The 27033-nt window shown below is 39.4% G+C and overlaps 1 protein-coding gene across 7 annotated transcripts in view; it reads right to left on the bottom strand.

Moving 5' to 3' along the window:
* bnc2 (basonuclin zinc finger protein 2) overlaps positions 1-27033 on the bottom strand; it is a 756635-nt gene that overhangs the window by 72075 nt on the left and 657527 nt on the right. For 6 of the 7 annotated variants that reach the window (XM_060839984.1, XM_060839964.1, XM_060839956.1 and 3 more), the window contains one exon: positions 18472-26303. The exons of the other annotated variant lie outside the window; for it this stretch is intronic. In XM_060839984.1, coding sequence (XP_060695967.1) covers positions 25649-26303 — 655 coding nt within the window. In that variant the 3' untranslated portion in view covers positions 18472-25648. Of the gene's footprint in view, positions 1-18471; positions 26304-27033 lie in introns of those variants that run through there. 7 annotated transcript variants of the gene reach the window in all.

The following is a 27033-nucleotide window of genomic DNA, read 5'->3' on the forward strand; positions in this document are numbered from 1 at the left end:
CAATGGCAGAATTCACCAAAATTCATGATGTCAATGATACTATCCCTGTGGCTTGACAGGTCTTTACACACAAACTTGTGACTTTGGAAAATTGAAAGGGATTTCACTCCATTAATTTTGTTCACATCAAAATAAGACCGTGCAAACAAAAAGCTACTACCCAGGGAGACATGTGATACTTTCATCTTAAGGCAATCCATTTTACTTAAATTAGCTGATACAGAAAAATGATTGCAAAATTAGTTTCCAGGAGACCTCTGGTAACTTGTACATCCCCACTCCAGCTCCACCACCGTAACCACCACCATGCTGGTCCTAATACTTCATATCAAAATGAAGATCGTTGATCAGTGCTTCCCAAAGTTTTCTCACTGTGACCCCGTATCAGGACTTAAAAATTATTGTGACACCTCAATGAGAACTGAGCACAGGGACCTGTTATAGCAGAAGCATATTGCTGGTATAATTTGGTTGAAGCTTCATGGTGGCTAATGCTAGCTCAGAACACACTTGAGGTCCCATCCACCACTTTGAGGTGCCCTCTCATACATGGTCTCAACAACACTGTGGAGGTGACTGGCAACTGAAAGACTGAACCTTTCTAATGCATTCAGGTTGGTCGGAACAAAAACAGGAAAGGATTTTTTTAAAAAATAAGGACATATTTGTATGTCATTTATCCTATGTTAAAGTTCAATTTTAATTCACAATCCTCAGTTTTCGATCTTAATTCTGTACTAGTTCTGATAGTATCACTCCAGTTTTTGTAGAAGACTTCTGTAAAATTGAAAAACATCCCCAACAGAGAGAGAAAAGTTACAGAATACCGTCCTCCTCCATGACTGATTCACTGCAAGTATTAGGTGCACGCAAAGGTCCTGGCAATTCTTGGGTAATTATGAAGCAGTCAGGCAGGCATTGCATTAACTAGTAAAAGTTTTCCTGACAATAAGGAAGGTGAGATTTGAGGTATCTTGTCCAGTGAGCTGTACAAACAGGAGGAATTGATAGCACCTCACAGACTGAGAACATGATTTTGACACAGAGTCATGGAAATGCACAGCACAGAAATAGACCCTTTGGTGCATTTGTCCATGCCAACCAGATATCCTATATTAAATTAAACTAGTCCCATATGCTAGCACTTGGCCCATATCCCTCTGAACCCTTCCTATTCAGATACCCATCTATATGCCTTTAAAATATTGTAATTGTACCAGTCTCCACCACTTCCTCTGATAGCTCCTTCCCTACATGCATCACTGTTTGTGTGAAAAAGTTGCCCCTTAGGTCCCTTTTAAATCTTTTCCCTCTCACCTTAACCTTAAGCCCTCTAGTTCTGGACTCCCCTAACCCAGGGAAAAGACTTTGCCTATTTACTGTATCCACGCCCCTCATGATTTCACAAACTTCTGTAAGGACACCCCTCAGCATCTGACGTTCCAAGCCTATTCCAAGCCCCCAGCCTATTCAGCCTCTCCCAATCAGTCAAATCCTCCAACCCTGGCAACATCCTTGTAAATCTTGCCTGAAGTCTTTCAAGTTTCACAACATCCTTCTGACCCGAAGGAAACTAGAATTACACGCAATATTCCAACAGCGCCTAACCAATGTCCTGTACAGCTGCAACATGACCTCCCAACTCCTATAATCGATGCTCTGACCAATAAAGGAAAGCATAATAAACATCCTCTTCACTATCTTATCTGTCTGCAACTCTATTTTCAAGGAACTATGAACCTGCACTCCAAAGTCTCTTTGTTAAAGAACATTGTCCAGGATCATAACATTAAGTGTATAAGTCCTGCCCTGATTTGCCTTTCCAAAATGCAGCACCTCATATTTATCTAAACTAAACTCCATCTGCCACTCCTCAGCCCACTGGGATCTTGATCAGATGGGCCACTGTATTTTGAGGTAATCTCCCTCACTGTCCACTACACCTTCAATTTTGGTATAATCTGTAAGTAACTAGACCTCCTATGTTCACATTAAAATCATTTATATATATGACAAAAAACAGTGAACCCAGCACCGATCCCATGGCACACTTCTGGTCACAGACCTCCAGTCTGAAAAACAACCCTCCACCACCACCTTCTGTTTTCTATCTAGGGTACACCTGATCAGGCGTAAAATACTCGTTTAGTATCTCTCATCTCCTACGGCTCCACACATAGGCTGTTTTGCTAATCTTTGAGGGGTCCCGTTCCCTCTGTAGTTACCCTTTTTCTTTAATGTATTTATGAAATCCCTTTGGATTCTCCTTAACGCTGTTTGCCTAAGCTATTGAGTGTCCCTGTTTTGCCCTCCTGATTTCCCGCTTAAGTGTGCTCCTTCAACCTTTATACTCTAAGGATTCACTCAATCTCTACTGTCTATACCTAACATATGCTTCCTTCTTTTTCTTAACCAAAACATTAATTTCTCTCATCATCAAGCATTCCCTACACCTTCCAGCCTTGCTTTCAACCTAACAGAACAAACTGTTTCTGGACCCTTGTTATCTCATTTTTGAAGGCTTTCCATTTTATAGCCGCCTCTTTACCTGTGAACATTGAACCCCAATCAACTCTGAAAGTTATTGCCTAATATCATCAAAATTCACCTTCCTCCAATTTAGAACTTTAACTTTTACATCCAGTCTATCCGTTTCCATGACAACTTTAAAACCAGTAGAACTATGGTCACTGGCCTCAAAGTGCTCCCCCACTAACAGCTCAGTCACATAGCCCTGTCTATTTCCCAAGATTAGGTCAGGTTTTGCACCCTCTCTAGTAGGTACATGCACATTTTAAATCAGAAAATTTTCTTGTACACACTTAACAAAATCTTGTTCATCCAAATCCTTAACACCATGGCAGTTCCAGTCTACATCTGGAAAGTTATAATCCCCTACTATAACCACCCTATTATTCTTACAGATAATGGAGATCTCCTTTCAAATTTGTTCCTCAACTTTCTGCTGAGTATTGGGGTGTCTATATACAATTCCAATAAGGTGGTCATCCATTTCTTCTTTCTCAGTTCCACCCAAATGACCTCTCTGTACGTATTCCCAGGAATATCCTCCAAGTATGGCTGCAATGTTACCCCTTTTCAAAAATGCCACTCCACCTCCTCTCTTGCCTCTCTCTCTATCCTTCCTATAGCATTTGTATCCTGGAACATTAACTTGCCAGTTCTGTCCATCCCTGAGCTATGTCTCTGTAATTACTATGATATCCCAATCCCATGTTTCTAACCATATCCTGATTTCATCCCAAGCACCTCTAGCAAATCTTCCTGCCAGTATATTAGTTCCCCCTCCAATTCAGGGTGCTATCCATCCTTCTTATACAGGTCACTTCTATCCCAGAAGAGATGCCAATGATCCAAAATTGTGAACCCCATCTCCCCTGCACCAGATCCTGAGCCATGCTTTAATCTGTTGTATCCTCCTATTCATGCCCTCGCTAGCTTATAGCACTGGGAGCAATCTAGGATATTACTACCCTCAAGGACCTCCTTTTAAAATTCCTGCCTAACTTCTTATATTGTCGCTTCAGAAACGCATCCTTTTTCCTTCCTATGTCATTAGTTCCCATGTATAACCTCGTGCTGGTTCCACTATCTTTGAGAATATTCTGCACTCTCTCCAAGATATCCCTGATCCTGACACCAGGTGGTCAACACACCATTCTGATTTCTCATTGTCGGTCACAGAAAGATTTGTCTGTGCCTCTGACGACAGAGACCCCTACGACAATCGATCGCTTGGAACCTGACATACCTATTATTACATCAGAGACAGCCTCGGGACCAGAAACTTAGCTGTCCATGCTACAGTCCCCTGACAGTCCATAAACCCCAACATAACATACTTGTTTGAGATGGGGATAGCCATAGGACACTCCTGTATTACTTGCCTCCCTTTCCTACCTTTCCTGGTAGTAACTCATCTACATGTCTGTATCTGTGGTTTTTCTCCCAAATTATAACTGCCATTCAACACACCCCCTAACTCCTGTAAATTCCTCAGTGCTTCTAACTGCCACTCCAACTGATCCATGTGATCAGATAGAATTCACAATCAAACACACTTACTGAAAACATAATCATCAGTAACATGGAAATTGTCCTTAATCTCCCACATCAAACAAGAGCACATCACTCTCCTAAAGGCCATCTTTGCACTTTAACAATCTACAGATCCAGAAACTAAAGCATTCTTACTTGTCTAAAAGAAACACTGCTCCAGGTTAACTTAGCACCTATGTTTTATATTTTAAAATTTTCATTGAGAGACAGATATAAATAAAACGTAACGAAGAAAAACCCACTCTATTCACTATTAAAGAAAAAGCAGCAAGGTTACACTTAAAAACCATGTACTTGTCTGTTCCTGTGCTTTGAGCTCTCACATACAGGTTCCTCCAAGATCAGCTGTGAATTTCACTGTTTGTTAGTTTTTCTTGGATGCATTCTGATGTCCAGAAATACTTGAACTCAAACAGCAAAGACAGTAGCTGTGCAGATTCACTGCTGTGCCAGACAGCAGTGTAGGTTTCTTTCTCTCTCTCACTGACCATGTGGTCTCTGCTTTTGACTCTCTTCCTTCATTTTAAAGTGCCGTTGCTTTAATCTTTGTTTTCCCTCAAAGTTCTAAAACAATTTAACAGCTTATAAAGCAGTAAATACTGCTCCAGGAATTTGAGGAAATCAGCTCCAACATACCTCAAAATACCTCAAAAAGATGCAGCTCTTACAGCAACAATTTTTTTCCATCCTGCATTTTGAAATACCCAGAATCCTTTGGCATCTCCAAAAAACAATCCCATTCTCTCAGAAATACAAAATAACTATTTAAGTCATGTTAACTCATAAGAACTTTGTCCAAAATGATTCAAAATTACTGCGTCCTTCAAACATGCAGAGATATAATCTATTCAATTGATTGATTACCTAAAGCTGCATATTTGTCATCTTTTCAAGGAATACCAATTAATCTCACTAATATATGTCAATCTGAGACAGTGCTTCAAATTTTAAATTTCCAATCACTACATAGCTACAGTTAAGTTTCTGACACATAATTGCCTATGCAATAATTTTTGTTTATTTTGTCAAGCAAATCTATTTACTAATTATTTATATATTTAATGTTAAGTTTTGTATTATTATCCAATGAATAATAATCAATCTTAGCTCATACTTCTGATGCTAACTCCTTCTTTGGTCATTTTAAAGAAAGTATTTACTATTTACTTAGTACTTTGAGATATTCTTAATGGGGGAGGCAAATACTAATCAACTCCTATCTGGCTATTTTAAGGAGGTTTAGCCAAATTATTCATTCTGGGACACACGGTGGATCAAAAATTAAGCTGGAAGTTAAGAATATGTCTGCTGTGTTTGATCAGTATTCCTGTCAATGTATAGATGCCAGCATTCATACAAGAGTACAATTTTACAAAACATCTTATTAGCCTTAATTATTCAATACATTAAGCATGATGCATTTAGCATGACACTGTATTTAACCATTTACCAATTTGTTTGTTAGCCTGTGACCACATAGTATTGGTCTAATTGGGAGTGGTGGCAGCATTAATGTGACAAAGAGTCATATAGTGGGTCAGCTGCCTGGTCTCCTCAGAGACTCAACTTTCCTGAGTCCCAGCATTAACTTGTCAATGATGGGCTTGGGAGAAAGGGAAATCAATTACTTTTTAGTCTTGCTAGTCAGCTCTAAATCATCTCTTTGCAGAAAATCTAATGATAGAAAAATCAAAGTGCTCTTATTTGCCTTTAAGCAGTACAAACACAGCAATTCATGAAATGGTCACGCTAATAAAAGAAATACTTTAGCCCATGACAAGTGACTGAGCTTTGGAATAAAGCCTCCCTTTTGGGTTGCAGCAAACAACAGTTTGTGTGTTCTTTAGTTCTGAATGGAGCCTAGTATTTTAAGTACAGAATAAGTGTGTCCAGTAAATTTGTCTCTAATATTCCTGTTTTCTTTCCCCTCTGGGATAGTCTCATGACTATGAATGACACCATTCTAGGGAGAGTTCTAGGTGTTGCCCCAAGTTCCAGCTCTTAGAAGGAGATGATGTATCTCAAGTGAGCAAAATTACAAATGCAACTTTGAGATTAAGTTCTCAATATAATGATGGATGAGAATGTAGCTATTTCTGTAACCTCCTCCGGCCCCAGAACTGTTTAAGATCTCCAAGCTCCACCAATTCTGGGCTCATGCACGTTCCTGCTTTTCATCTCTCCATCACTGGTGGCTGTACCTTCAACATGTCAGTTCCTAAAGCTTTGGAGTACCGTCCCTAAACTTTTTGCTCCTCTATTTCTTTTAAGATGCACCATATTTCCACCCCTTTGACCAAACTTTTTCCTACATGTCCTATTATTGCTTATGCTGTTATTTTAAATATTCTATAAAGTGCTCGTGTGAAATGCTTAAAAATGGTTTAAAGGACTTCAAAGCATCTTTAGATTAGATTAGACTTACAGTGTGGAAACAGGCCCTTCGGCCCAACAAGTCCACACCGACCCGCCGAAGCGAAACCCACCCATACCCCTACATTTACCCCTTACCTAACACTACGGGCAATTTAGCATGGCCAATTCACCTGACCCGCACATCTTTGGACTGTGGGAGGAAACCGGAGCACCCGGAGGAAACCCACGCAGACACGGGGAGAACGTGCAAACTCCACACAGTCACCTGAGTCGGGAATTGAACCCAGGTCTCAGGTGCTGTGAGGCAGCAGTGCTAACCACTGTGCCACCGTGCCGCATCTTCTTCCCTTAAAAATAAATCTGTTGATACCTGGGTGAATTGAAGATGTCAAAATCACCCTTAATAGATTTTTGTTAGGCAAGCGTATTAAAGATTACTGTTCCATCAGACCATAAAATATAGTATTGGAATTAGACCATTTAGCTCCAAGTCTGCTCCAATATTTCTCAACCTCATTCTCCTGCCTTCTCCCCATAACCCTTGATCCCATTACTAACCAAGAACTTATTTACCTCAGTCTTAAATACACTCAATGACTTCACAGTGTTCTGCAGCAATGAGTTGCACAGATTCACCACCTGTGACTGAAGAAATTCCTCATTCTCTCAGTTCAAAAGGGTTGTCCCTTCAATCTGAGGCTGTGCCCTTGGGTCCTAGTCTCTCCTATTAGTAGCAACATCTTCTCCTGACCACTCTATCCAGGCCTCTCAGTATTCTGTAAGTTTCAATCAGATGCCCCTCATCCTTCTAAACTTCAAAGAGGACAGACCTACTTTCCTCAACTATCCTTATATGAGAAGGCCTTCAGCCCATGGATTATTCTTGTTAACCTCCTCCAGACCCCTCCAACAACAACAAATCCTTCCTTAAATATGGGGCCCAAAATAGCTTACAAATTTCAAATGCAGTCTGACCAGAGATTTGAATGGCCTAAGCAGTACATTTCTGCTTTTTGACTGATTTGATTTATTATTGTCACATGTGTTGAGATACAGTGGAAAGTATTGTTTTGTGTGCTACTCAGACTAATCAAACTTACATAAGTTCATCAGGGTAACAGAATGCAGGATATGATGTTACAAGCTACAGAGAAGGTGCAGAGAAAGATCAACTCTAATATATGAGAGGTCTGTTCATAAGTCTGATAACAGTGGGGAAAAAGCAGTTCTTAAATTTCTCGGTACATGTTGTCAAACTTTTGTATCTTCTGCCTGGTGGAAGAGAGTATAACTGGGGTGGGAGGAGTGTTTTATTATGTTGGCTGCTTTCACATAGCAGTGGGAAGTGTAGTCAGAATCAACTGAAGGAAGGTGCTTTGTGTGATGGACTGGGCTGCATTCACAACTCTCTGTAACTTCTTGCAGTCTTGGCCACAGCAGTTGCCAAGCCAAGCTGTGATGCATCTGGGTGGAATGCTTTCTATGGTGTAGCTAGAAAAATTGGTAAAAGTCATTGTAGACATGCCAAATTTCCTCAGCCTTATGAGGAAGTAGAGGCATTGATGTGCTTTCTTGACTGTAGCATCAATGTACATGGACTAAAATAGATTGTATTCTATCCCTCTAGAAATGAATGCTAACATTACATTTGCCTTCCCAAACTGCCAACTGAACCTGCATGTTAACCTTAAATGAATCCTGAACCAGGACTCCTTTTGTGCTTTAGACTTTTGAAGCCTTTCCCCATTTAGAAAATAGCTTGTTCTTCTATTCTATTCCACTTACACTTTTTGACATTGTATTCAATCTGCCTCTTCTTTGTTCACTCTCCTAGTCTGTCTAAGTCCTTCTGCAGGATCACTGCTTCCTCAACACTACCTGTTCCTCCACCTATCTTTGTGTCATCTGCAAACTTAGCAACAATGCCTTCAGCTCCTTCGTCTAGACTGTTAATGTATAACATGAATATTTGTGATCCCAACATTGATTCCTGTAGAATTCCATTAGTCACCACCTGCCATCTTGAAAAAGACACCTTTATCCCACTCTCTGCCTTTGCCAGTCAGCCAATCCTCTATCCTTGCTTGTAACACCATGGACTGTTATTTTATTTTGCAGCTTCCCATGTGGTACCTTGTCAAAGGCTGGAAATCCAAATAGATCACATCCACTGGCTCTCCTTTATTTAACTTGCTTGTTACCTCCTTAAAGAATTCTAATTGATCTTTTAGGTATTTGTCAAAGGGTATATAGAAGTTAAGATACAAATCATCCATGAATGGTGAAACAGACTCAAAATGGTGAATGGCTGACTCTTATTCCTATGTGTTGACTCATTCACCATCCAGTGTTGAATAACAAGTCCCAGTTATTATCCAGTTTCAATACAAGTTGTTTTGCGTTCAGTCTCTATCACATGCCAATAGAGAATTCGTCATTTTCAAGATATCTATAATGGGTAATGCCTCATGTTCTTTCAGTTGAGACCAACCTAATATTCAGTGTAATGATGATCACTGCAGCAACAGTTTGTCCAACATGCAAAGATCCTGGATCTAAAAACCTAGATTGCAGAAGCCTTCTTTTTGGAATATCTGGCCACAATGAAGATAATGAGAAAATGATATCACTTCATTAATGCTTCATGACAATGTCCTCAATGAAATTACTTCTTATGACTTTTCATGGTATTTAAGGGAGTAGGTAAACTTGTTCTCTCTGGATTAAGATCTGTATTGACCTGTATTGAACTGTTTATTTTAATGCACTGTTTCTACTCATCCATGTTGAATCTCATTCTCTTTGGTTGAGAGACTGTGCTATAACACTGTGGTACATCTGCTAAATATCAGATATTTTGAAAGATTTATTTGACTGCATTCAATTTTTTGGTGACTGGAACTGAGCAACAAATGCCAGTCCAGTCAATGAAACCGGCACCTCATAGCGGTTTCAAAAATGTAACATGCACTGTTGGACATGCATTTTTCACAAATTATCTGTTTTTCCTGCTTGTGGAATATTACGGTATGCAAATTAGCTGCTGTGCTTCCTACACTGCAGCAGTAATTACACTCAAAAAATTCTTGATTGACCATAACGTTTTTGGGTTGTCTTGAGGTTGTGAAAGATGCTGCATAAATCCAGTTGTTTCTCTTTAGGCCCCTTTAATTCCCATATACATTCTGCTCTTCAGCAACATCATCTAAAAGCAAAGTGTTATTTTTCACATGTATGCTGACACCACTACCTCATCATCATGTACAACTCTTCCACCATTGCTGCATTACCAGACTACTTATCATCCATCATGAACTGGATCAGCAGACATTTGCTCCAATTAAAAGTTTGTAAAGACTGAAGTCATAGCTTTTGGACTTCATTCCAAACTCAGTTCCCTAATTTTCAACTGCAAACCTCTGCATGGCAATATTCTAAGATTAAGGCAATCCATTCACAAACTTAGTGTTGCATTTCAACCTGAGATGAACTTCTGACTTCATATTTGAGCCAGTATTAGAGCCATGGAATCACAGAGTGGAAATAGACCTTTCCGTCCAACTCAGCTATGCCCACCAAATTTCCCCCAAACTAAATTAGTCCCATTTGCCTGCATTTTTCCCATATCTTTCCAAACCTGTCCTATTCTTGTACCTATCAAAATGTCACTTACATGTTGTAACTATAATTGTATCTATCATTTCCTGTGGCAGTTCATTCCACTTACGAATCACTCTTTGAGTGAAAAAGTTACCCCTCAGGTCCCTTTTAAAGCTTTCTTCTCACAACTTAAAATTATGCCCCCTAGTTTTGAACTCCCAGCCATAGAGAAAAGACTTTTGCTACTCACCTTATCTATGCCCTTGTGATTTTATAAACCTGCACAAGGTCACCCCTCAACTTCCTATGCTCCAGTGAAAAAAGTACAAGTTTATTCAGCCTCTCCTTATTACTCAAACCCTCCAGACCTGGTAGCATGCTTGTAAATCTTTTCTGTACCCTTTCAAATTTAATAATTTTCTTCCTTTAGCAGAGTGACCCAGAACTGTATACAGTACTCCAAAGTAGCCTCACCAATGTCCTGTACAACTACAACTTGACACCCCAACTGCTAAACTCAATGGTCTGAGCAATAAAGGCAAGCATTCAAAATGCCTTCCTTCCTACTCAGTCTACCTATGACGCAACTTTCAGTAAACTATGTTCCCGAACCTCTAGGTCTCTCTGTTCTACAACATGAGGGCCCTATCATTTACAGTGTAAGTGCTACCCTTGTTCATCTTACTAAAATGCAACGTTTCACATTTATGTAAATTAAGTTCCAAAGGCTACTCCGCAACCCATTGGCCCATTTTTAAAACCACTTATTTCTGCCTCTGCAGCATTGGTCAGCTTCTCCCCATCTGAGATCATTTGTTGCTGAAACCTTCAACCATGGTATAATTATCCCTGTATGCAACTATTCCAGCATACACCTGACTGGTTTCCCCTATCATCCATACAATCGCTGACCATCATCAGTTCCTGGTCAAGCAATGTCGGTGATAAAAAAATCCCATTCTTGTCTCCACATCCTTCATGGCATTGGTCTTTTCCAGCTCTATTATCCTTGGAGGTATTTGCACTTCTCTATTTCTGCTATTTCACACAATGGTGTGTGATACCCGTGGAGTCTGATAACTTTTTAAAAAGAACTCCAAGCTTACAGTTTATAGTTGCAATAATCACTCAGCAAGATTTCATGTTTTGAAATGTTTACTACAACAATGGAGAAAAAACACTATTGTCTAAATGCTATTTTGTAGACAATTTATACTAAAAATCAGAACAGAATGCAACCAGTTTTTATTTTTAGTATGATATAGAAACATATGTCACACACTGTCCCTTCAGGAGGCATACAGTTCTCTCAAAAATCAGTTGTGGCTTGTGTTATACTTCATGTTATAACTCTATTATGAACTGCTTGGAGGCGCTTCACTTCATCATGGGTGTGGTTTAAATATAAGTTTAATGAGATTGATTTTTTTGTGAGCTCACGCTATTAGGAATATAAGCACCAGCAGGTGAATGGACTTAGAAGACAGAACATCCATGATATCATTGAATATAACAGACTCCAGTGGCTGAAAGACATCTCTTTTTCTTATGTTCCAGAAGTATAGACAAGACTGTAGCACTGACATTATTCAGATGTAACGTTATTGAGGAGAAAAATAATTATCAATCAAACAACCAGTATTCATTAAACATAGACAATTCATCGCAAGAAAGATATAGTTAGTAACTACACAATGCAACAGTCATTCACCAACTGAAATTTAAAACAAAGATAACAAGGACAATCTTGGTTCAAATGTTTCCCTCTCTGACAAGCATGCTCAGTGCTGTGCTTGCAGCTTTTCAGCCTCTCTATCATTGTCCATTGATGGGTTTCTGTGGTTCAGAAAGAGCTGCAAACCTCTACACTTCTGGGGGAAGTCTGATAGTTAGTCAATAGCATTAGCCAGCAATATGGCTTGCACTGGTGTAGAACAAGATCAATACTGGAAAGTAAAAAGTCTAATAAGTTGACATGACCATCCTCAGCTGGTCTCACATTACCAGAAATGAGTTTTTGTAAGGAATCAGCGTCAATGCCGGTTATTCACCCCACACAGTGATTTCTTGACTAAGATTTATTGCCCTCTGTTTTGTGGGCAATTCAGAATAAACTAGTGAACAGGAGAAAAGAAAATCATTTAGATTAAGTGAACACAGAACTAGACTAAAGCTATAATTGTGGTTTTGATTCAGAATAAAGCATTGAAGTATTTTACCTCCTTTTCATTAAAGAAACCATTGTTTCAAGGATCTCTATGTATATTAAGTAGACTACACAGAAGAGAAATTTGAATTTTTATAAACTTATATTGTGGATTTACTGTAGTAGGTTTTAATGCCAAAATGTCTTTATTTAAACATTGCTTTAAATTTGATCTTTTCTAATTTAATACGCTAATGTAAAATGTGCACCTCTGTGCACTACACATAACAAAATCATCAAACTGTTCTTTCCAAATTAGCTCAGGATTCTGTTGCATAAAACACACAGAGGGAATCTTCCTCCATAACAATTACTCAGCCAACAGGCTCCAAACAGTATTTTACATAGCAACACATAAATCAAACATTTCAGAAGAAAGCAAATTAAAACTGCATGACAGCTCTGTCAGGCTTGTGAGTGTTGCCATTTTTAAAAAGGTCAGATTAAAAAGTCATTGGTTTACTTTGAGATAGCACTGTGATGTTTCTGAGCATCTGCAGAAAGTGACCAACTAAACTGAAGCTGATACTAAACTGGAAGCACAGCATGTTGAAGGATGTAAATCATTACATAATTAAACATGACCCTGATATTCAAGAAGTCAATATAAACTTCACCCAATATATTTTCCTAAAAGGGACTTATGAGATTTCAAAATAAAGGGGAAAGAGAGTGTTACAATTCTTCACTGTGTTTTTGAACACCTTCTTTATCACGGAGGATGAGGGCCCATATATTTGTTTCACAATGGGACAGAGTTTATGGAAATATTATTAGGTTTTCACCAATATGTCAAAGGTTCTTGGCTTATGGATTGTCAGAAGTGCGTCCAGACCATTCAAAGGTCGACTCATATCTGCAATGTTTTTCCACTAAATCAATTTTGAGGTAAAGAACACAGTAAGTCTTGTGCAGATCTGCATTATACACGGTCTCAGCTCACCCTCCCAATGAAGCCTTATCAGTATTAGTTAGGAATATAGGCAAATCTTGTCAGTTGCTTGTGAGTAATCAATAGACAGATTCAGGGCATTTATTCTCACTTACAGTGAATATGATTGGTTACAAAGATAAGTCAACATTTCTTTCCCTGCAACATTCAACTAGAATTTGTAAAAATAACAGTAACTTTTACATAATGTTCTCATCTTAATGGCGTGTGTATAAAGGTGCAATACCAATATCATGCCTTTTCTAGCAAGAGCTGTACTATGGGAAAGATCTTGTTCTGTTATTTGGGTCAATTTTTTTTCAGTAATACTCCTGTAATATTCCTTGGAAGAATATACTAAAGTAGTTACATACATATAAATTATCATTGTGGTTACCTGTTAACATCTATGAATCAAATTTCATGCAACTGGGAAAAAATAAAAGGTTGAATGTCTACTGAATGTTCTCTCATAAACGTAATTCATTGTCAAACTCTCGGGGCTGTCTGGTCCACTGTCGTGATTGGTTACTTGTTTGACTTGTTTTGCACTCGCCTTTTCTTCAGGTTGAAAGTGGTTTGAAATGCATGACTGGAGCCTGGACTGAGTGTCAGCCTTAGCCTGCACTTAATTGGAAGTGGAGGCATCCTGGAAGGTGAACCTTAAAGTGAACCCTTTTGCTGTACCATGTTGAGTAAGGTCTGGTTTCTTTTATCTCAGCGTCTGACGCAAACAGGTAGAGAAGACAATCAGGGTAGTGAATCTGGCTCAATTATGAAAGCGTCCATTAGGATAGATGTAAAGATGATGGTTCAACTTGTGGGGAAACCAAAGCAATGACCATGACTCTAAATAACCTAGAATAAATCCAAGGAGGAATTCAGGTGCAATTTTATGGAGAACATGATAAGAATGTTGGACTACTCATCACAGGAGTCGTTGAAGTGAGAAGTATAGATGTGCTTTAGGTAACTCTATGCAAACACATGTGGGAGAAAGGGATATAAAGGTGGGGTAAGATGAAATACGGACATGAGGAGGGTCATGTGGAGGAGCAAGTCCAACATGGATAATTGGGCTATTTCACTTCAGGAGTAGTAGCCTCTCACTCAGTTGAAATACTTAGCTAGGCCATTACTAGGACCTTAGCTATCAGTGGTTACCAAACACCTAACCTGCAAAAAGGAAAAGAAAACTGACACCATTTATAATTGCAATCTGAGTATCCTATACAGGGAGAGTGTTCCAAAAATGTCTGGATTTATTATACTATGTGCAATTACAAAGTGAAAATTAAACAATAAACTTTGGATTCCCCAAATCTACCAAGCAATAATAACCAATCCCTCCCCTGCACACTAATTAACAGTTGGCGTAAGGGAGCTGTATTTAAGCTAAGAATCTTGGAAGAGACTTGAGCTAATTGTTGCTTTGTTTGAATTACATTTCCAAATGGAATTTATTATTACTAGACTTGAGTGTACACGGTTTTATATATGTAAGAACAGTTAGAGTCAATTGGGATAAGGCAAGTGAATTGATAAAAGACTAATTATACAATACTTCATTATAATTTCTAGGACATTGATGATGAAAAATTGGCATAGGTTTTCTACATTGTGAAATTGTCGTAGTTTATGTAAGATAAAGCCTATCATACATAGCTTTTGGGGTTAATTGATTATTGCGGCATAGTTAGAAAGAAGAAAGGGTGACTTTACAAATGGGACTCCAACTCAACTATGGACACTTTCTCTCCTGGGGAACTTATTTGGAGCATCACAAAATACTATCGGGGTCATTGATTTGGTCTCATCCACTTAACATCATCACCACTCATAGCTATGTAACAGGGCAAGTTGCTGACAGGAGGGTATCCTTTCTCGACAGTTATTAACCAACCTCTCTACCCATGAGAGGGTTGCCTTGCGCGTGACTTGTGTACCCTGGAATTAGAGTCATGCAGGTGAGGAAAGCATTTAAGAGACAAACACCTGTATTCTGCAAGCCAGGCAGCATCCATGGAGAGGGAGCAAGCTGATGCTCTGATGAAAAGTCATCTAGACTTGAAACATTGGCTTGCTCTCTCTCCATGGATGCTGCCTAACACACTATGATCTCCAGCATTTGTTGTTTGCTGCACAAATTCAGCATCTGCAGTAATTTGTTCCTACCTGTATTCAGCACTCTGTTCTGCTCTCTGATGCACTTTGTATGGTAGGATTGGCCTGTATAGCATACAAAACAACACTTTTCACTGTATCTTGGTACATGTAACAACAATCAGTCAATCAATCAATCACCTATTTGAAAATCACTGACTGTATTTCAATCTTTTTTTCTGTCCAAGCTCCTAGGAATAAATCAGATCACTTAAAAAAACATTCAGCAAATGTATCACACTTTCCTTTAGCATTTCAAATGGATTGTCTTTAAATCCAGATCAAATATTTTTGAGTTTTTTTTCAAGAGCACATTATCTAATTGAAATTTTGAAATTTGATAATTACAAACAATGGATTCTTGTAGTTTCAATGAAATCCAGTTAATGCTCCCTGCTAATATCTATAATGCAGTCTCGAGTGAGGTGTAAGCACGGTGACTTGCAAGTTTTGTGGGTTTAATTTCAATACCAGAACTGTCAGAGGGAAGTTTTCTGTATCCCGTTGCAAACTAGAAACACAGTAAACCAACAAATCAAAACAGACGACGAGAGGAACAAAGGTATGAAACACTGCGATGTGAATTGGGCAGAAACTCTAGAGTTCATCAGGTGAATCTAAACCAATCGATAAGGTGGTAATGAAACATTCCTCCAAAGAGAACCGGTGGTAGACAGTGGAATATGACATTATACTCGAAGGAAGATGGCGTATAGTCAGGAGTACCAGGTGATCAGGAAGAATTAAAACGGTTTCCCTGAAAACTCCCCTTGAATTCCTCATTAAGATTATTCTAGGTTATTTTATAGTCATAATCATTGTTTTTTGGTTGCACAAGTGGAACCATCTTCTCCACGTTTACCCTTTTGAATATTCTGCGTAACACAGCCAGGCTCACTACACTCACTGTCTTCCCTGCTAGCTCATGCTAAATACCGAGACAAGAGAACCCAGACTGTAAAATCGCCACCGAAAAGCAACAGGATGATCCCGGGGAAAGCCCCATGAAATGACAAGTTGAAGGCGAGGGAGAGAAAAAAAAAGCCAGATTATCAACGTGCCCTCAAACGCTTGAGGCGTTTTGGGATTGCTTTAAGGGAGAAAGGTGGTGCCATCTATTACAATTTTGGGTAGACGATACACCGATATCTTGGTGTCACCATTGCATTCAGTGGGCAATCTCTGCAAAGAGTGGGTATCAACAGATATTGGGGAGAGGGGGGAAGGGTGTAGGTGGCACAATATTCAGTGGCTCTGTTATATGATTCCCAGTCGTTACAATTTGCTTAGTATCAAATCCCTTTACCAATAATGTGTTCCATATCACAAGTTCAAAATCTAGTGTTCCATGACCAACGGCAACTCTATTCAATACAAAAAGCAGCAAATTAATCTGATACAAGTCCGACATAAACTTCTTCACATTCAAATGGAAGTATTCCTGGCAACAACTTGTTCGGGGAGAGGTGGGGCTGGTGGTAGTTTTAATGGCTTGGGGGGCGGTGTTCCCCCCCAAATCAAAGCAATCCAACCGATCCCAAAAAGCACCCAGCGTCTGTTGGAAATTGAAAAGATATTTGTGGAATATATATTTGTTTTTTTTTAATGACACGACAACGCTTCCGAAATTGGAGCAGGCTTGGTCCAGTGCCAGGTCTATGCACCCAATCCCCGGCAAGAGGCGAGAAATATTATCCCATGTTGTTAAAACTATTGTTGTCACAAAAAGCTTGTTTTACGGCTGTGCGGTGGCTAATTACTCTCGCGTAATGTCAGAATTGGCAGCAATCCTTGTCAGGAATAAAACAACCTGATTAAAGTTTTACTTTAATTTAGTTTCTGATCGAGAGAGTTTTAAAGTGGCCGGAGGTTCATTTTTACGTAATTATCATCTGCGATTCATTAGTATCAGCTGATTTACAACGCCCTGGTCAAAGATTGATTTTAACAATATTGGAATTTCAGGATTTTTGCCAATCACGTTCATGCGGATCATGACTTCATGAGGATCACATTCCGTGTTTCTGTCCATTTATGGTGAATTGAATAAGTCCAACTTTTTGTAGTATTACACAGTATTCAGGAATTTGTTTCTGACATATCCTGTAATCCCACCCCTTTTTGGTTGAAAATTCATTATAACTTATGACAAAGTGGATAGGATTGTGGATTTATGACGCAAGCTTTCTAATTTACAAACACTGGGAGGTATGGAAGACAGTGTACTCGCTGATGATTGCACAACGTTCAGCACCATTCGTGACTGCTCAGTTACTGAAACAATCCATGTTCAAACGCAACAAGACCTGGACAATATGCAGGCAGATGATTTTCTTTTAAAAAAAAGGAAATTCTGCTCGCATTCAGTGAATTGTAGGGCATCCACGTGATAAGCAACATTTAAACCAAAGTTGCAAACCGAATTATAAGTTTGTCAAAAATGCCAGTAAATCCTATAGACTTTTAGAACGGTGTATTTCGGATCAGTGTTGGAAATTGACTATTTGGTTTTAAAGATGAATGGCTTTAATGATTGAAGTTCCACTATTACCGTTTAAGCAAATATTTCAGAGCACTCACAAATCCAACAATGTAGTGTTTCCTTTTCGTCAAAGTATGCTGAGCATCTTGCCATATATTCTCATTGACAATACAGGCCTGACAGAAATCGGCCTCTCGGTGGGGTTCACTAAGTCATGGGGCAGTGGATCCGAATGAAGGAGCTCCAGCAGCAGGCGAGCAGCAAGTTTTCAGTGTACCTGTAACGAGTGACTGCGAATGTAAGTGCTCATTAGTCTCCATCACGTCCCGTCTTAGCACTGGAATCAGTCTATGACATGTGATCTACATGTTCGCCCAAGAATCTGAAACATATGCAAACATCATTGAAGCATCTGTTTTGAGGCAAGTCAAGGTAAGAAGTGGACTCAGGGTTCTGAGTCAAATGTGAGACAGCTAGCTGCAGAAAGTGTTCTTTTTTAACAAAAAAGGCAGGGACGCATCAGCCAGTGACTGATAAATCTTTAATATAAAAATTGTACAAGAATTCTGATACAAATTACAAGAGGTATTTGGACAAAATATGAATAAAATTCCATTTACATCCCAAACCCTTATGCATTTTATGCAAAAAACAGAGACAGTATATAGTACAGAAAGTACAAGGAGGACAATTTCAAATAAAAAGAGGACTTTTCTCCAAACTACTAAATGGGAAAAAAAACTTGTCTTGTTTTTCAGTACATACAGTATTTATGAAACTACCAATGTCATGATTATTAGATCAAAGTGAAGCAGGCTTTTCAATTCCCCAGGTACAGCCATACTTTGTAGAGCATACTGTGACTACTCAAGCATTAGAAGCAGTGCATCAACTTTCACATACAACAGAGCAAACAAACTGAAAACATCATTAAACAAGAGAATTACAATGAAAAGTTCGTTGAAATGAAGCAATGAGGTTTTAGGATTTTTTAAAAAAAATCTGTAACAGTCCTTAAACTGCAGCCAATAATAGAATGGACTTTCTTCGCCATTAACTTGTATGTCGCGAAAATACATTAATATGTAATTACAAACAAAAAACTTGAAGGTGTGTATTAGCCCAGGTCCTGCCCTGTCCATCACATCTGTGAGCACGTCAGTCTGGGGAATCATTATCCCGAAAATACAGAAACAACTACTTGCCTAAAAATAATTGCTTTAGATTCATAGCTGTATAATATGTGAGAAACACTTAATACTACAACGTGTAGAATACAGTTCTATAAGTTATTAGGAGTCTCTTTTTTTCAAAGTTCATTTTTCGTAATATCAGCAAAAAAAATTGAAGAAGTCTAGTATTTGTTGGTTGGAAGTCGCCAGAGAACTGAACTATACCCCTGTGAATAATTTTTAAAATACTGGAACAAAGCGTAGGTGTTGAGTGAAGTCTTTATACTGCGGCTCAGGAGTGTCTTTGTTTAGCTTTCAATGGCAGCTCTTTTTCTCTGCTCAAGATGTGATGATTTAGTTGGAATACCGTCGGGTCTAAGTGACTCTACACAAGCATTTCTGGGATTCGGTGAGGCTAATGGGCTGATATTAATAAGTACTTTTTGAGATATGTGTTCTTGCCTCTGAACACTTTTGCATGGAATGACAATGGCATATCGCAGACAGAATAGGCTCTCTTTTATAAATGTAGATACGGAATTTATTAAAGACAGTGCTGGACTTGCAGCCAGAGGTCCCAGAATCTCTGATGTCGGAGTGTGACATTATCAGACTTGGGTATGCATTGGACAATGGGCGCATTCTGAAGTGTCAGCAACACTGGCGACAGGCGGGACTATTTTATACCTGCAAATCTCCCTGTCCTAAACAAGTTACCATGATAGATTCGGTCTCTATTGATGCTTTTTTAAACTCATTTGCACTGTTGCCCGTGAAGTTTGTGATGGCATGAGGCTACAGTGTTGTTCCAGAGGGGCAAAGATCTAACCCACCCTGGTGTCCCCTGCGTGGCCGTGAGCAGCACAAGCATCTCAACACTGCTTCCCAATGAAGTCCTATCGACTGTGTTCCGCAGTGGACACGCCAGCTCCGAGTACCCCATCATTCTGCACTCTAATCCACTGCAGCTTTAAAGACAGACAAGAGCTGTCAGCCGCAGCATTTCTCTGTGGAGCTTTTGCCTAACAAGTCATCTTGTTACTGTCTGTCTACTATCAGCCAAGAGCAGCTCTGGCAGCCCCTGGGTTGCAGCGAGACAGCCTCCCAAACTTCGAGCTGGGACCTCCGATCGCTCACCGCATTGCAGATGCATGCATCAGTAAGCTTCAGGGACAGGCTGAGTTCCTGTACTCAATTTTCCCTTCACATACGATAAACAGGCAATTACACATCCTCTTGTACTTGATGGCCGCATGCTGAACTTAAGTGTACACTATTAGTCTATGTCCCAGTAGGGGCGGCTGAGTCAGTGTGTGGAGGAGCTGAAGAGGGTGGGGGTGTCGATGCTAGAATGTGTCAGAATCTTGCCATCAACATTTACATCCTTCAAGGCCATAGCGTGACACATGAATAATTAGAACTGAGGTTAAATGACAAGGAATACTAAATACTTTCAATGTTCCAGCATTATATTCCCTGGTTTGTTCAGCATTTGCTCTGGTCCAATACATACTAAATACCCACTTTTCTGCAATACAGCCTTTGTCTTTTTCTAACATCAGGTTGTTGAGAAGCAGTTGTGACACCCTCGAATAAAAATCCCAACCACAACACTGAAGAAAGCAGCTTATGGAAGCTGAAGATTACAAATCCAACAATCCACTTTGGCAAATTGATCCAAGCAAAAGATTTTTGTGCAAATACAAAATTAAGCAAGTTTATAAAATGCACGAGCAAGTTCACATTATATATATATATACATAAAACACACTGTTCAAGCACCGAAATGATACATGAGGAAAGTAGCCCTAATTTTTTTTTCGTGGGGGGAGGGATGGGGGCGGGGCGGTGTGCAGAGTGGGCTGCTTTAGAACGGAACCAACCGCTTAAGAAATGCGTCAGTGTTAATAAGTTTCACCTTTCACCAATGCACATGACAATGGTTCTCAGACATCCCAGTAGTTTGGCCGCATGCAGAAGTCCGAGTAAGTCAGTCTCCGTACAATACTATGTGGTAACAATTGCAATCAGAGGGGTCCAAAAACTTTCAAAACATGTAACAAGGTAATATAATACAAAATGGCTAATTTGCGGGGAGGAAGGTGAGTGGGAGGAAGGTGTCCTCTCCCGTGACGTGATCCAAAGCACCAAACATGAAAACAAATTAGACAGATGCAAAATGTTCTTTATGTCTGGTCCTCTTCAGACAACAGGATTTCTCAGTCATGAACTACTTTAAGTGCGTCCGACGTTGCTTTTTTTAAAAGTTTCCATTTCATTCAGGCTGAGACCGTGTCTTCCCAGCCAAATCTTACATGATTAAAAAAAAATACACCAGCAGATTCACCCTGTCCTGTGAGACCAGACGCCCGACCAGAATAAACTTGCTGAATTTTAAGACTAAGAGTGCATGCTATTCACTAAGACTATAATTGTTAACATTCTGAGAATTTTAGTAGTCAGTTTGATACCAAATCCCTGGAACTTGGCAGTAGCTTACAGTTCAAAGTCCCTCCAGTGTTGAAGGGACCTGGACAAGTTTGGACCAGCCTGCTCTCAATGGTAGGAAACTTGCAATATCACAGTTCTATCATCACCCTCAAATTTCTTTGTTTTGATGTTGTTACCTGTTCCTACTAACCACATTAATGTATACAATACATATTAGAATCGATTTTAAAGTCAAAATATTATGAATTAAGAACAGTTCCACGGTTCCTTTGTTTAAGGGTCATTCTCCAGTTCTAAGTCAGTGTTTGGGCGCTGACAAGAAATTTCCCACTTTGTAATACTTCAGTTAACGCATGCTTTACATGTTCATGTAATATAGATTGCAATCTACAACACTCTTTAATTGTAACACTCTGCCCTATACCACAGATCCCACTGAAAAAGAAACATTTATGTTTGGGTTCGTCGTTAGGAAGAAATTGATTAAAAATACCCCTCCTCTGTTGAGTGTTACTCAATGAAAAATTAAGCTCCCGGAAACAACAGAACAGTTCTTTGGGCAATCCAACTGTGATCAAAATTTGTCACATCGCGAGAACCTTTACTGGAGAATGACCCCAAATGTCTCTTACATTATTCGAAATCCACGCTCTGTAATCGGCCAGTGTGCGCGCAACAAGAGCTCAACGCTTACAAAGTTCTTCAGTGATTTTTAGTTTCGGAACCTGCAGGCCTCCCGAATTTTGATTTTGTTTTCGGACAAATATTTGCTCTCGGCATTTAAGCGATTGCATCCCAACAATGACAGGTCGTGTGTTTTTTTTAAACGGCTTGCGATCATCTTTCGGAGCCTGTACAAAGCCAGCAGTACTTAAAATAAGTCTGTAAAATAATACTCAAGCTTATTTGTCGTATGGCTTTTCAGCAAGGCATGTGCTGGTCACAATGGGGGCTATCTTTTGGAACTGAATGGACCTCCTATACATTTGGGGCAGGGACGGGGCGTGACACCAATGAGGGCGAGGTTGGTAGCTAAGAACGAGAATTGTATAAATGACATGACATATATTATCATAAAATGCTGAAAGCGCGTGACTGAATTCAAGTACTAATACGACAGACACTATTTATGCTCTCTGACAGGATACTGCAGCATGCCAGCAGTTCCATGCCGAGTTTCCAATAAGTAATTAAACAAGCTGAGTTTCATCATATTTTGTTTTACAGCGAAAATAACAAAGAAAAGCGAGAAGGGTCAAACTGCTCATGAACAGTCTGCTTTTCACACCCATCCGAACCTTCAGTAACAGGAATTCTTTCCCCAAGATTTTACACTCTGACAGGACAAAAAAAGAATCAAACAACCAACCATCAATAAGAGTGTAATACTGATGAGCCAAAGGCCTTATTTCAATTTATTTAAGAAAGCATCCTTCTTAAGCGAGCTGTTAGTGCAGAGGTCCCTGTAATAATAGGTTCCTCAACCATCAATTACTTTCGATGGGCTTGACCTTTGGTCTATATTCCTTGGAATGGAATAAAACGGTTTTGGCCAAATGAACACCTTCAATTCTACATTTAACAACCAAACTTCCTTTGGAAGATATATTCTGCAAAGATAGAATTGTCTGCAATAATTAAATATGAGGGGCATAGTTAAAATGAGTCATCGCTGTGAATCAGGTTGAAGACTTACATTTCTAGGTGCATGGAAAACAAAGTCATCAGAGAAGACGACTGAAGTAAGAGATACAAGGGGTCTCTTGAGAAACCAAAGGATTTGGTAAGATATGAAGGATTGAGGGCGAAAGGTTAGGAGGTAGGACAAGTTGGGGAAGTAGATTCAGAGGTCAAGGAAGTAGGGTCAGCAGCCAAAGAGGTGGGGTAAGAGGTCAGGGAGGAAGGACAAGAGACCACCGAGGTAATGTTGGAAGGTATTAATAAGGAAGAAACTATTTTGATGTTTCTTGATCTTAAAATTGAATCCCCTGTTCTAATGAGTTAACTCTGAGAATCCTTTTGGAATGGGAACCTGGACTCTGGTAACTACTCCAATTTGACACTCAAATATTCATGTAGAACTAAATCCAATTAATATCAACTGTAATGTTTCTTTTGTGATTTACTTTTTAACATGAAGGCATTGTTTTGAATTTCCCAACTGTCAAGTGTTTGTAGTAAAGCCATAACATTTCTACATTTCTGTCTTGGGTCCACTGTTGGGAGATTTTCTGAAAAGTTTAATGATTTGCTTTTCCTAATATATATATTGAAAAGAAATATTTCCAAAAAGGTGTCATGCAGCAGGGGTATAGCAACCACTGTTCCAAATTCCTTGATATTGACAGTTTACTATTGTTAGATGCACATCCCTGTAAATTAATGGGCACAGAGCTTTGTCTGATCACAACGAGCTAGTGACTCTAACTTTACTGTTCACATCTTACAAATTGCATGAATGGTTGGTGACATACTAGAAGAGTGTAACAGATCTAATTTGTGAGTTCCATAAATCTTCCTCAGCAACTTGGTGCTCTTTTATTGAGCAATACATTCTAAAAGGACCAAGTGTCATTGAGACTGCTGATTTCACTGTCTTTGTATCCTTTGCAGAGAAAACAAAAGCCCAACACCCCTGAAAAAATATTGTGATCAAAAAGAGGCAGGAAGGATCAGGAGGTATGCAAAGACCTATTCATCAATAGCCAAATTGATATAGATTAGCACTACCATCGGAATCTCTGATTTATAGAATACCTGAGAATGATGGCATATGCTAACATCTCATATCTGACAAACGTTTCCTAATGGGCAGATTTGAAATGCAGCAACAACCTGTGTTTATTAAGCACCTTCAGCATAGCGAACAATCCTAAAGCACTTCACAGGGGTTTTATCAGATGGAAATTCAATACATAGCCACACAAGGAGTTATTAGTGGGGTTGATCAAAAGCTTGAAGAATGAAATTGATTTTAAGGAGCATCTGAAAGAGAGGGAGCGAGAGAATCAGAGAGGGAATTCCAGAGCTAAGGGCCTAGCTAATTGAAGGCAGGGACACCAATATGAAATTTGACTTACATAGATGTGATTATTATTATTAGCAAGATTGGAGGGCTGAGGAGGTTCCAGGGTGTAACAGGTTAGAGATGGGTACTAATGTATTCTCAACTCGGAGGACGTCTTAATAAAATGTACCTGTCTTTAAGGAGAGACCCATGAAGAAGTTCACAAAAGACAGTGCAGTATTTTTAAACATAATAAAGGCCAGACCAGCTGTTCTACTTATAAATAGGGACACAATGACAGCTGAAAAATCGACTGATTTTAACTCACATGGAACAAAGCAACAAGAGGAGGCCATTCAGTCCGTTGTGTCTATTCAAACAGTGTGTTATACTACTGTTTATCTGTACCTCAACTCCACCTACTGCCTTGATTCTGTAATGCTCAGACCCCTGCCTTATGATAAACTACCAATCTTTATTCCAATATTTCCAATTGAACATCCCCAGTCATCCCACCGTTACTAAACTGCAACAGCTTATTCGGAGAAAGAGTTCCAGGTTTTTACTGCTCTCTGTGTGAAGTGTTTCCTGACATCACCTCCCAAACAGTCTGGCTCTAATTTTATGGTTATATAACTTTATGGATGTAAAGAGTAAAGTTACAAAATGGCATCATATGCCCAAACTCTGCTCAGGAGACATACCCTGATGCTGTGTGACAAATTAAAACAAGTGGGAATTTTTACTTTACAAGTTCTATGTTGCTGATTTTGGAAATTTCACAAAGCACAAAGATTATAAAAAAGAGGGCCTTGGCTTATCAGGATGACAGTATAATAGATTTACATCATTGGCCTTTTAAGGGCACAATATTTACAAAATAAGCCGCCATGCTCAATCAAAGTTTCTTTCAAAAGCTGACAAGTAGTTAGTACACAATGACAATAAGAAGGTACTTTTATTTTGCAGGCAACAGTCACAATTAGTTCAAATTGTCTCTTTGGAGATGAATTAAGCGTGAGCATTTCAATAAGAGCTGGGGTTTCAATCTACAGAGCTGAAACAATTGCTCCTTGGGTCCGAACCCCAGGTTAGAGAGCAAAACTGCAGAGTAAGCACCTGATGTCAAAAAGGCTTGGCAGTTTCCATAGATCAGGGCCACCTGGAGTAGAGACCTGCATTAATCTATGGAGGTGAAAGGAACATTTTTGTGTAGGTTAGGGTTCTGGCTATGTCGATTCCGACTCCGCAGAGAGGAGAACATCATGTTGCAACCAGGGACCTTGCACTTATGCATTTCACGGAGATGGACTGTCTTATAGTGAACCCTCAAAGTTCCCTTGTTGCTGTACATTTTGTGGCAGATAATACACATGATTCCACCATTGCTAGTTGATGCTGCCTGCAGTAAGGAGGCTTCTAGGACTTCATGACTTGAACCAGCAGCTTGGGACTGGGCCTCTGCTCTGTGAGTGGATTCACCACTGTCGCTGGCCCCATCTATTTCATCCAGCAGAATCCCCTCATCACTTTCTGCCTCTGATTCCCGTGAAGAGTGAATGCTGCTGCTGGATTGAACACTAGAAGTGGTGCTGAGATCCAACACCATGTAATCATCTGCTGTGACCCTTGCATAGCCATTGGTGTGAGAATCTTCCGTTCCTGGTGAACTGGCTTCGTCCCGCATATCTAGCCCAATTCCATGGTGCCCTCCATAGATCTTGGCCAAGAATTCTTCTCGGAGATCCTTGGCAAGAGGTGGAGCTGGATCCAAGCCCATTTCATCCAGTTCTTTGGTCAGAAGCTTACGGTGAAGGTTTATGTTGGCGCTGTGTCTGGAAAGAGCAAGAAGCGTGTCTGTCAGTACAGTGAATGGCTATTGCAGTTGTAGAGCACTAACCTGCAACAGAATTTAATAAGTAACAAGACTAGTAAATAACATGAATAATTAAAAAATCCATAAGGAACCCAGGGGTTGTTCACTATCTCCCATCTGTTAGCTTTTAGAATTTGAGAATAATGGTTAAGCAAAACTAGAAAGCACAGAAAATAGTCATTGCTACTCGATCTAAACTCTCCCATGCAGTAAATTTCCAACTTCAGGAGTGCTAGCGGGAACAACTTGTGAATGTTGCAGTATTTTACTATTCGAAGGAAGGGAGATTCAAATGGATGAGGTGACTTGCAGTTTTATGACTTGCATAGTCACTTGTTCTGTGCAACCATGCAAAGTCCACGATAACATATAATTTGAATAAGTGGCTTGATCGCTGATGGTTCTATTGACCATTTTCCATGAAAAGGAGTTGTATTCTCTTTTATTCATTCATGGGTGTGGACATAGCTCATCTCTAATTGCCCAGAAGGCACTTAAGTGCCAATTACATTGCAGTAGGTTTGGACTCTTATGTAGGCCAGACCAGATAAAGATAGTAAATTTTCATCCTTAATCGGCATTAATAAACCAGATGTGTTTTTAATACAATTGTCAGAAGTTATTTGGTTATCATTCGATTAGCTTTTTATTCCAGATTTTTATTGAAGTGAAATTATAAATGATTTGGA

This window comes from Hemiscyllium ocellatum, chromosome 2 (genome assembly GCF_020745735.1).
Source record: "Hemiscyllium ocellatum isolate sHemOce1 chromosome 2, sHemOce1.pat.X.cur, whole genome shotgun sequence".
Classification (NCBI taxonomy): domain Eukaryota; kingdom Metazoa; phylum Chordata; class Chondrichthyes; order Orectolobiformes; family Hemiscylliidae; genus Hemiscyllium; species Hemiscyllium ocellatum.